At 38.5% G+C, this 12836-nt stretch overlaps 1 protein-coding gene across 10 annotated transcripts in view; it reads left to right on the forward strand.

The window, feature by feature from the left end:
- The window catches only part of ABCC8 (ATP binding cassette subfamily C member 8), a 57814-nt gene that overhangs the window by 39280 nt on the left and 5698 nt on the right, over positions 1-12836 (forward strand). For all 10 annotated transcript variants that reach the window (XM_083589176.1, XM_083589170.1, XM_083589173.1 and 7 more), the window contains 9 exons: positions 996-1243; positions 2623-2789; positions 5007-5076; positions 6514-6671; positions 7011-7103; positions 9616-9718; positions 10481-10594; positions 11240-11360; positions 11523-11653. In XM_083589176.1, the coding sequence (XP_083445302.1) occupies positions 996-1243; positions 2623-2789; positions 5007-5076; positions 6514-6671; positions 7011-7103; positions 9616-9718; positions 10481-10594; positions 11240-11360; positions 11523-11653 (1205 nt within the window). The remainder of the gene's footprint in view (positions 1-995; positions 1244-2622; positions 2790-5006; positions 5077-6513; positions 6672-7010; positions 7104-9615; positions 9719-10480; positions 10595-11239; positions 11361-11522; positions 11654-12836) is intronic.

The raw sequence follows: 12836 nt of genomic DNA on the forward strand, positions 1-12836 counted from the left end.
TAGAGCCATAATTGAACGTTCATGCACATGTAGGTATTTATTTCATTGTGAAAGACTTCAGAAGTAATACAAGGGTCACTTTTTTTGTGGACTGCTAAGATTGGATTACTCCATGCATCTATAAATCATGGTGTCCCGAGAAAATTCTGAAGATCTGTTAAATAATTTAAACACTCTTTAAATGTGAGAGTAATGTGAGAATAATGAATGGCTAGTCAACAGACCTTCTACTATTTTACTTTTTTTTTTTTTGAGAGCTTTTATTTTCTATCATAGAATTCTTAAGCCACCACATTAGTGGTTTATCCTTGAAAGAAGGAGCCACTGGAATCAGTGTAGATGTGTTAAAATATCCTCTCTTTAGATTTGTATCAGTGCTTTAGTCTGTCCGCATTTACATACTCCTTTGTATACATTTGAATATACGCACAAAACACCTGAAAATATCTACATAATATTTTGAGCTTTTCAGTTCATGTGTCTACTCACCCCACCTACCATGCATAGAGCAAAATGGACAAACTGGAAGAAATCTGTTACATACTTGCTTGCTAGTAAGCCCCCTTGAACCTGGGCCTTGTTGTGAATAAAAATGCAAAGATTAAACATGCTTGATCACCTCTGGAAGTAGTTTAGCCCTCTATATGTTGTTGGACTACATTATCCTTGAGCATCAGGGCTAGGTCAGCAATTAGCCAGTACTGCTGCTCTGGCAGCAGCAGGGCAGATGACGATGGCAAGGCAGCACTTCCCATTTTGCCTCAAGTGGAGAAATGGGACATGCTGCCCCTATGGAGCATTGACCATGCTGGTTGTGGCTGATGGGAATTGTTCCAGCCACTTCCTGAAGGCCGCAAGTAAGCTACTTGTGGTCTATGGGCAAGAAATGCTAGTCCTGTTTTTCCAGGACTTAACGTATTGTTAGCACTACATAAAGATGAGGGGAGAAAGGTAAGATTTTCCTAGAAGGATTACAGTACAATATTCCTTTACAGATGAAATTCCAGAAAGTGATGACGATGACAATCTATCTTCTGTCCTTCACCAAAGAGCAAAGATGCCTTGGCGAGCATGTGGGAAATACCTTAGCTCAGCAGGATTCCTCCTCTTGCCTTTGCTGGTTCTTTCACAGCTCCTAAAGCATTCTGTTATGGTGTCCATTGACTTCTGGCTGGCACAGTGGACATATGATGCTATTGCTTTCAAGGTGGGGCCCACAGAGAAGAACTGCTCTGTTTGTGAGGTATGGTGCCTTCTAAGATCCCAACACTGATCTCTTGAGTAAGATCTTCCTAGTTTTCTGCTCAGGTATATACTATACAAAAGTCATATGCTCTCTGAAGTTGTTTACATTTCAAGTGGTGCTTGAAAATAGCATGAATAGAGAGTACTACTATGTTTTGTTTTTTTCTGGGATGTAGCATTCTAGCTACTGCAAATGGTTTAAAAAGAAGTATTTTATGCATTTGGAGTACTGTTGCAATGCAGTCTTCAACCATTTTACTAGGGAGTAAATCCCATTGAACTCAATGGGATTTCCTTCTGAGTGACATTTTAGGATTGCATTATGAATCTATAAAATCACATATTTCGTCATGCGAACAAGAGAGCACAAGTATTTTGAACACGGAATGTGGATATATAGGGCTGCCACCAAACATGGTATCTCAGTGTTTGTACTCACAATTTTCTGTAAACATCTATTGAAATTCTTTCATGGCATGACCTCATAATGTGAGTTCCCCTTCTGCAGCCCTACATCACTATTAATCATAATTAACTCATCAGAAGAGTTAAGAATTGAAGCAACCATTACAGTTATATTTTCTAAAACTCTTTCATTTTCCTGTACAACCATTATTCTCAACCAAAGAATTATATCTTATGTAAATTGCAATGGCATGGAAACTCTGTCTGTGTTAATAAAAAAGACAGAATCGATTCAAAGAAGATCAACATAATTAAGTTACTTGTTTCAAGGAGGGATTAATTGTTCATGTGAGTCAGATGTGATGCTGGCATTATTTAATAAAAAAATGTGATTGAATCATTTCTGGCAATTTGTGTTTTATAAATAAGCAATCTATTTTATTTAAACTCTTAGGGTGATAGCCAAACTCTGCACAAGCAGACTTCTACTTGGGCAATTGAACCTCCTCATCCTCCTTCTCCCCACTGTGCCCCCAATCTGCTCTAAAAGATCCCCAATGCTCCAGAGGAGATTTGTGGGGCCATAGCAGACAGCAGTGGGGAGGAGAAGAAAAGGCTGTCTCCTTGCAGAAGCAGAAGTCCATTCCACTGACGGACTGACATAGTCTGCTCTTCTGCACAGTGTTTGAGGATAAGTAACAACTAGATGTGCATACTAGCCCATTTCTGTTATAGTCATTGTATTTTAAATGTTTAATTTCAAGCATTGCCAAATTATATATCTGTATCTTAGCAAACCTAAAGTCTAAGTGCTGAAGGCTTTATTTTCATAAATATGAAGAGAGACTGAAGTAAGTACCGTAGCTATGTAGACAGGTAAATGGGAAAATACCCTACAGTTATTAATCCTGCAATTCCGACAAGTTTTTTGTTTTTTGTTTCACCATTTTTCTTCTCTGTCCTCTCTTTTAGGAATCCAAGTTTAATCATTCTCCTTATACAATAATATTCAGCATTCTCTGTTGCCTTGGAATTATATTATGTCTTGTAACATCAATAGCAGTAGAATGGACCGGTTTAAAAGTTGCCAAGAAACTACATTGTTTTCTGCTGAATAAAATTATTTTGGCCCCGATGAGGTATTCTACTATCATGAAATTCAAAGATAATGTTGTGATAACAGTTGTTTGTTTTGTTTTTGGTGCACCCAAAGATCCCAAGGGCGAACTGCAGTAGCATAGTGTTTCTTGTCCAAAAGGCTTTTACTAAGCAAACAAAAACATTGATAGACCATATGAATGGCCTTCTCAGCATCCTATTCTAACCCAGAGTTCCCATCCATTATTTCCAGTTTAATCCGATATACCATAATCCTATCCTAATCCATAGTTCATAACCCTAAAGATCAGTACATCTTCATCCAGTCCCACAACAATCACTCAAAAAATAATAATAATATATCTCCATGCAAGTAGATAAATAGGTACTGCTCCGGCGGGAAGGTAAACGGCGTTTCCGTGCGCTGCTCTGGTTCGCCAGCAGCAGCTTAGTTATGCTGGCCACATGACCCGGAAGCTGTACGCCGGTTCCCTAGCCAAGAAAGCGAGATGAGCGCCGCAACCCCAGAGTCGGTCACGACTAACCTAATGGTCAGGGGTCCCTTTACCTTTACCTTTATCTCAGTGCAACTACATATTACACTGCACAAATGTATTACTGTCCTATCACAGAATCATAAAATTATGGCACTGGAAGGATGCAAAATGCTAAAAAAAGATCAGTCACTCCAGTCCCCTACAAATGCAATTCATATAATTGTTAGGAGGAGAGAGCTCTAGGTGTATTGTAAGAGATGTTCCTCTAACAATTATAATTTGCCATAGTTGTCTTGCCCGATCTATGTCCAGTCAGTGGTGCATGCTCTCAGGGTGGGGCTTTGACATACAAGTGCCCTCAACAGAGTGAGCTCCAAAACTCAGTAGGGCTAGGCTAATGCATTTTGAAATAAATGAAGTGATAGACATTTCCACAGAGATAGCCACTGTGATGCACTCCAATTGTCAGGGGTGATGAGAATTGTAGTCCAGCAACAACTAGAGGCCACCACACTGTCTACCCCATCTTACCATCTATAGGGAGAGGGGCACCATAACAAGATTTGAAGTAATACACATTAGCATCTAAAGAGGGAGTAAGAGCATTAACTCTGGAACCTAACATTAGATCCAAGGGTTAATGATCTTACTTCCTCTTTAGATGCTAATGTGTAGTAGCATCTAAAGTCCCACTGAGTCCATTACTTATTCCTGCTGCAACAATCTTCCCATTGACCCTCTCAACAGTCTCCCAATGGACACTGTGGTATTCCGTTCCTTTAAATCTACTCTACTTTGAAGAGTAATCTAATGTTTCACTCTTCAGTTCGGAAAAATAGAGCCTACCATGGCTGTTTGATTACTGTGAGTTTATTTGGAATTGGTTTTAAACTCCTGAGACCTTTTATATCTCAAACATATTAAAAGGGATTTTTACTGAACAGATACAGAGATATTCTCATGGAATACGGTGCCTTTTTACAGGCCTCAAAGAGGGAATTGCATCACAGTGTTGCACAGAAATCACTAGAGGCCTGATTAGGGTTTTGATTTCTAATTGTAAGGGAACATAGCATGAATAATGAGGACGAGGCAATTTTTCTTTGTTTAGTATATTTATTATTTTGTGTTCCTGTTTATATTTAATGAAGAGATAAGTGACTTGATGGGCTGTAGCATAAAATGTGGAAAGTAAATGAAATGCTCCTATTCTAGACTATTATGCCTTCTCCACAACATGCTATATTTTTAGATGAAGGGAGAATTCAGACATGCAATTTCCCACCAGCAATCTGAAGTCATATAATCCTCCCATGTGCTTTCCTCTGAATTTGTGGATGGAGTCTTAGAACCATCATACCTTACCATTTAATAAAACATTAATATCACGCTAAGCTTACACTGTTTCACTTTTTGCTATTCATTTGACCTCCAAATAATTTGTTACTTGTGTGCAATTCTTTGTATCTTTGAATAGAAAACACTTTCTCAGTTTAATTGTATCATTCAGTTTGTGCAATGAATTGAATCTGATGAGTGATTCATACTTCTATAATATGTGTATATATTTGATAGTAGTTTAATTATCAGGAATTATATAAAGTTTATTTGATAACACAAAAATATCTCATTCCCCAGTGTTAAACAGAGTTATGTGGAGTTTGGTATTGTTCGTAATCCAGAAATAACTGAAATAGACATTAAATCAGTTTTTAAATTTCTTTCAATGTCAAACTTGGTGGTCTCAATTGCCCATTACAGGTTTTTTGAAACAACACCCCTGGGAAGTATCTTGAACAGATTTTCAGCCGATTGTAACACTATTGACCAGGTAGGCACACTTAAAAAAATAGTCACTAAAAGTAAATTCTGATTTCTTCCAGTCACATTCAGTGCAAAATATAATCTAAATGCAAACTATATTTGGACTATAGTTGAACAATATGAATAATGTTGCTATGGAATGATATTGAAGTATTTTATACATTGTAGCAATGCTGTCAGAACATTTTATATAACTAATATAAATTTCCATGAGAAAATCCTTTAGAATAAATAAAAAAGGAGAACACCTCATTACAAGATAATGTAATTTGATACTAAAAATAAATAAAAAGCCTATGATACCTTCAGGGTCTGAAGAGCTACATCAAAGTACCTTTGCTAAAACTGTGGCTGTCTTTTTTTTTTTTTTTTTTTGCATCAGCCGATTTCCGTTAGCTTGACAATGACTGGCTTCAGAGGGAACACAAAACCATGGTTTGTGCTAAACTAAGAACCCACACTGTAGCATGAGCTTCCAGGTGTCCAGCAGACAAGCCCTGCTTTTGTTTCCCATCTGTTCAGGACTCCACTTCAAAAATCACTCCTGCATTCATGGTGAAGCAGCCACAATGGCCCTAACTGTGGCCTGTCAGTTGTCTGCTATTTCAGATATAATAATATGCGAATTCCAGTTTCTTCTAATTTCAAACCACATTTCCAGACCCTGGTTTGTTCCCCCGCAAAAAACAAACAAACCATGGTTATCTGGCAGGTTTGAGCTGGAGAAATCATGGTTTCTCATTACATCTGAATCCAGGCAATATGTTACTTACTTGCTTTATACTGAACTGTGCCTCGATCTTCTGCAGGACTTGCTTTCCCATGTGCATGACTCTATTCACCACACTAAGTACCATTGCCCTCATGCAAATTTGACTCAGAAACTGCAACATGTATATGATCATATTTCACTGTAGGAATAACTTCCCAATATTTCTCTTAAGCAGTTTATCACAAATTCAGAAGTAACAGGCTTCAGTGGCAGCCCTAACTTTGTTCACCCCAGGAATACTGAATGTAGACACAGCAATAATTAATGGTTTATTCATATTAAAATAAGAATGACATTCAATTTTTGAATTTCCTAATGGGCTTTCAGGAGATTCCCAATTGGCAGCCCAGTCCTGTGCTATTAATTGTGCTATTAGTTGTTTAAAAATTCATGCAGACTAGTTTCTGCCTGAGCAATGAAGCTATACAAAGTCTCACCAAAATCCAACAGTCTTTTTACTGATATTATAATTATTATAATTATTAAATATTTATTGATTTTTTAAAAACCAAATATGAAACACAAATCTAAAATTAACTATTCAGCACCATACATGGCCTTGTTTTGAAAGAGGGAAGAAAGAGCAAAAGGAACTGTTGATTTCATGGTAGCATTGATTTATTTTCATTGCACTTAATATTTATTGCTTTATTCTTGTGTTTATTTGCTTAGCACATTCCTGCCACCCTGGAGTGCTTGAGCCGTTCTACCCTGCTCTGTTTATCTGCTCTTGCTGTGATTTCGTATGTTACACCTGTGTTTCTCATAGCTCTAGTTCCTCTTGCTGTCATATGCTATTTCATCCAGAAATACTTTAGAGTAGCATCAAGGTAAGCAATTCACAAGTATGTCACAGTGTATGAAAAATGGCTTGTTTATATGTAGGTATATGACTTTGTATTTATGTATATATAGAAGTACAAATGGAAAAGATGGCACATCTAGCCCATGTTTGAATTAATGATTATCATCTTGCTATTCCTGGTAGCCCCTGCTTATATTTTCACTTTAGAACAAGTACCGTTTTAGGTTTAGACTGCCAGTTTGTTTCCTGGTTAGACTTCTGCATTTTAACAGTTGCATTAACAATTAAATACCCAGTAAATAAAGCTTAATTTCTTATCGGGGGGGAAACTGACTGCTTTTTAAAAATAAAACATTGTTTTCAGGGATCTGCAGCAATTGGATGACAGTACCCAGCTCCCATTACTTTCTCATTTTTCAGAGACTGTGGAAGGTCTAACAACTATACGGGCATTCAGGTATTTGTTTGGTTTTTAAGTTGTAAGGGTTTTCCAAAACTGCAAGGAATTTTGTAGTTATGTACTGCCTCACTCTATTTATGTATGAAGAATTTGGTAACTATAGATAACCACAACAAGCCCCATAAGACTCTAAATAATAGTGTCACTATTTACATTACCATAGTGCTTAAAAGGTACCATACATTATAGAAATGGGTAATATATTTAAGTGCCCGAGTGTAGTCTTCCTCTAGTACCTTTAAGGGCACCTTCAACATGGGTGGGCACATCCATCGCACATCTAAACCCGAACTTCACATATGCCCATGACATCATTCCACACTATTCCCCTGGTGCAGCGACCATGGCGCAATGGCGGAGCACCTGCATAATAAGTCCCAGCTGCAGCACTGGTATCTGCAGGTAAAAACCATAAAGTAGTAGGGGATGGGAAAAACCTCTCTCTGTTTGGAGAGCTGCTGCAAGTCAGAATGGACTGTGCTTTGCCCTGTCCTATGTCCTATGTTCAGCAGTCTTGTTCCCATATCTTGACACAAAAAGAATTGATGGAGAATATGAGCAGGGGGAGCTGTGTGCCACATGGCTCTAGTTTGGAATAAGGGTTGGGGAAGTTGTGCGTACTCTTCCCTAAGCAACTCCTGCCACCTCTGTCCTTTTCAGTGCCAAAACTAAATGGCACAAACTGTCTGTGTCAGTGAATTGCGCAAACACCGTTCATCACAGCATTTTTTTGGAAATTATAAAGTTTAGGTCTGGGGTGGAAACCCTCAGACAAGCCTCTCTGTTTAGCCCTTGGGACACTTCCCAGGCAACACTCCTCACCACGCTGCTCTATTTTTGCTTGAATGTGTCCTTGAAGTATGGCATGCCTCTTGCATGCCTGGATAGAGACTGGAGAGAGGTGTCTGTGGGCAGGCAGAAACCACTGACTTTCGCATGGCTCCAATGCAGCCTACTATCCTAAAAGTCACATCCAATGCTCTACGTACAGATGGTTCCACAGTAGATTGCACTGCCCATTGTCTGCCCATGGCTGGCATGTGACCTCCATAGGTTGACCATGATAGCATGTCACCTTCAGGCTGAAAAAGGTTCCCCATCCTGACATAGGAAAAGCTGTCCCAATTAGCACGTCAAGATCACTGGTTGTGGGATGTGTTTCCTTTTCTCCCATCTGCAAGCCTTGGTGCCCCAATGCTATAGCAACAAGTAGGCATAAAATGGGAAAGAGCCAAATTAGACATGAATCAGTACGTTTCCATTTGTTTCAATTTGCACAAGGACACCATCTTACAGTATTTGTGTTGACTTGCACTGTGCCATCATAGCCTGCTAGCTATTTTAAGTTGTATAGAGAGGCTGGGGAGACCATAAGCAGCAAAATTAGTTCTATTTATATTTTAATTACTATGATTATCATATATTAGTTAGGCTTCTAGAATCAGCTCCTGCTAATTGGCATTCTATACCACTATACCACTGGGAAAATTAAGTCAGCCATGTTCCATTATGTATTTAACTCATGACTTGTGATATATATATATATATATATATTCCAACCTTCTCCAGTTGAGAAGATAAAAATGTCTTTGTAACCATTAGCACAGGACTCCACAGAGCTTTGCATGAACAAAAACTTCCTTTGATATTGTCTATAGAAGGCAAGCTGACACCTTGAAATTGCTGCCTGGCAGCACAAGCTCAGAATTTAGGCAGGCAAATTGAATTCAAAATAATTGATATACCTCTGACCCAGACAGAAGCGAGCATTTACCAGCTCCTGTGTTTTATTTACTGTCAAGCTATTTCATGTGCTATATTTAGGCACTTCGTTTCAGCTGCCTTACATGCAGCAGAAGTGACATTTGGATTCTAATCTCTCAGCAAAGTATTCAGATCTTGAGTTTCTAAAATTAGCTCTGAAACAGAACTAAATTAAAGAGCTAGATAGCAAATCCTTGTTCTTCCTGACCCTCATGGCAGGTATTTTCAATTTGATCAAAATAGGCAAGGGGGAAAATGATTATATAATTGCAAATAAATCTTCATAAACTATATTTTTATAATCCACTATGTCTGTATACTATTGCTGCTCAGTGCATGACCCTTCTACTTTATTTTATCTCAATTATTCACTATATGTAAATATAGCACCTATTTGCTTATATCTGTGTAACAGTTCTGTAGCAGAGAATTAGAATTTAAATTAATGAACTCACTGTCACAAATGTACTTTTTTGGACTACTGACAATATTTTGAAAACTTTCAACACACAGTCTTAAAACTTAGTTGTTCTTTGAATTCTAATCCTCCTTCTAATTGCTGACATGACTATAAATGAAAAGGCTGTTGTTACTTATATTTATTCATATAAAATCCACTGCTAGTTCCACAATTCCTTTCAAAAGAATCCCTTATTTTGCATAAGCAAGCCATAAAATATACCTTGCTATTATGAATGGACATTCACACTAACATCTGGGTGTCTCTCATTTCTCTTTTATAAAGGTATGAATCCCGATTTAAACAGAAGCTTCTTGAATATACGGATTCCAACAACATCGCTTCCCTTTTCCTTACAGCTGCCAATCGTTGGCTGGAAGTTCGGATGGCAAGTACATTGTCTGTCATTAAGTTTATATCAATGACAATAGATGGTTTGCTTTATCATGGGAGTTGCTTAGGATTGCCAGTTTTTCTCTGGTAAAGGCTCCTGTGTCTTTAACAGTTGCATAACAACCAAATTCTCAATTGCTAAAGCTCAATAGGCAAAGCTTTATTATTATCCTGCTTGCCAGAGAAGTCTTAACTTCTGCTTGTTGCACATCAGTTAAATGGATCAAGACCATTATAAGAAGAAAAACTGACAATCCAAATTTGGCTTTAGTTAATACCATTGCAAATGGTCTCTGTAATGCAAATCTGGGAGTCTTTTTCAACCCAATGGCCACAATCTCTCATGGGTATCTTTCCAGGTACTGCATGCCAGTAGTGAGAAGCACCAAATCCAAAAGGGGATGGGTCCACAGTCAAAAGTGGGTGGGATCAAAGTGCAACCCCCACACACACACTCATCCGCATACCATTCAGACAAATCCATCCTCACCCCATCAGTATGGACACTCCATTTGTGCAAATTTATCCAATTACTCTACAGGGTTGAAGTATTATACAGTACTCACCTCAAGATTATCCTCTGTAATTGCCTCAATACTTGGCCTGGTCAAAAGATCCTTTGCTGACTGCCAAATGTTAGAACCTGACCAGCCTCAGTAAATCCAAAAGCCTAGTATTTGATTCTGAAGTTTCAGAAATAGTTAAAATATTGCTATCTCCTTGTGTGCTATGATGATTTATATTACTTTTTTTTAAGGAGTATATTGGGGCATGTGTAGTGCTCATTGCAGCTGTTGCTTCAATTACGAAATCTCTCTACGATAACCTCTCTTCGGGTCTTGTAGGCTTGGGATTAACCTACGCTCTGATGGTAAGTAAGTTTAAGAGGAGAGGCTCCAGTCAGGTGTTAAAGTTGACATTTAGTCTGCATTGGTTTCTGAAAATATGCAGCATAATATAGGCCTAAGCGTTTAGGTGCCTCAAGCTTAACAAACTGGCAGCTGGTGGCCAAACACTGTAACCATAAAAATTAGCTGGGGTAAATTTAAAGTGTATAATATCCCAATAGTTTTATTCCCATTAATAGTTTTATTCATAACAACTGACAGGCATTTGAGTGACCTAGAAGAGGGGTTTTTAAATGGTCGTCCACTAATAGCCCGTGAGCTTCATTCATGTGGTGTGCGGCATGGCTGTAAAAATTAAATTAAAAACCATACAGAATCTTGCACAACAGGCAGAAGAAAATTGCTACAACAGGCAGAAAAAAATATAAAGCGGTCTGTCAAGACCTTCTGCAATTTTGAAGTGGATCGTGGAAGGGTGGAATTTGGGAACTACTGACCTAGAAGACTGCCATAGTAGTCAAATATTTAGACTTCTGGACAGATGGAAGCTCTTGTTTTCTTTTATGGGAGCAGACAGTGACAACTTTGAATAATTTGAAGTGTTGGTTATGAGATTCTACCTACATTCTATACCAGTTCCAGACACAAATCTTAACTATTTATTCTAGGTCTCTAATTATCTAAACTGGATGGTTCGCAACCTGGCTGATATGGAACTCCAGCTTGGAGCTGTGAAAAGATTCAACGGCCTCATAAAAACTGAGGCTGAAAGTGATGAAGGGCTGTTGTGTGAGTATGGTGCTGTATAAGTTGTAGAAAGGGCTTGGTAGTTGTTTAATTATTCCCACTTAAGTCTCATTAATAGCCATGAACTTTTAGAGAGCTATTTTTAAAGAAGCATGAACTTTTAGCAAACCAGTTTTCCACATATTATTTTTGTTTTGATTACAGCTCCAGCACAAATTCCTCAGAACTGGCCTGACCATGGTGAGATTCAGATACAGAATCTGTGTGTTCGCTATGACAGTACTCTGAAGCCTGTGCTAAAGCATGTCAGTGCCCACATCTCTCCTGGGCAAAAGGTAATACAAATGATCACTTAGAGTAATGACTTTAGCTGTCAAAAACCCATGAAAACTATATTGTTGAGAGTAGAACCATTCCTTATTTATTCCAGAATATCGTCCCTATTTTAAACAAGTTGAAACAATATACAGTGGTACCTAGGGTTACATATGCTTCAGGTTATATACACTTCAGGTTACAGACTCCGCTAGCCCGGAAATAGTACCTCGGGTTAAGAACTTTGTTTCAGGATGAGAACAGAAATCATGCTCCAGCGGCGCGGCAGCAGCAGGAGGCCCCATTAGCTAAAGTGGTGATTCAGGTTAAGAACAGTTTCAGGTTAAAAACGGACCACCGGAACGAATTAAGTGCTTAACCCGAGGTACCACTGTAATCTCTTCCCTTCCCCCCCCCAAAAAACCCATTGTTTTGATGTTCATGTAAATGTTTCCTATATTTACACTTTGGCAGCTGGATCCTAAGTGTGTTTACACTGAAGTAAATCTCACTGAGATCACTAAAGCATGCTCTCAGGTAACCTTGCGTAGGATTGCAGTTGTAAAGTCATGCGTACATCTTCCAAGCCAATGGTATTATACAAGGAGATCTGATACCCAACAGAAATACACACAGTTTTATAAAAAGGGTTTATAAAGTCAAATCTCTAACTAAGTCAAATTTGTAACCTTCCCACCCCTGCACCCTGCCGTCATCGTGGGCATAAGAAATTAAAACTTTAAAAATGGGAGGCTTGAAATGATAAGAGAAATAGCTCCAGTATCCCTGTTTTCAAAGTTTTTAGATCTATACTTTTTTCTAAAGTCATTAAGTGGATGCATACTGCAAAGCAAGATCCCTCTCACACACAGACACACTGAACTGGATGCAAACTGGAAGTGCAGGATGATGATTTTGGCCAATTCCTCTTGCAGCCTCTACTGCTGCCTCCCACTGTTCTGGAGTCTACCCCAACCCTATGGAACAGTTTTCAGGGGGCTGCAGGGAAAAGGAAGAATCAGTGAAAAATGCTACTCTGCCCATTTATGTCAAACATGAGCAGAATTCCACTGAACACAACTCTGGATCCACCTCAGCTTATGGAGCAATAAGCACTGCTAGTAATGTAACTGTACCCCAAGCTGGTCATAAATTATCTGTCTTCTCAAGAAAACAAACAAAAAAAACCCCTTCTAGTCTGCC

This window comes from Podarcis filfolensis (assembly GCF_964270895.1).
Source record: "Podarcis filfolensis genome assembly, chromosome: 1".
Taxonomy (NCBI): Eukaryota; Metazoa; Chordata; class Lepidosauria; order Squamata; family Lacertidae; genus Podarcis; species Podarcis filfolensis.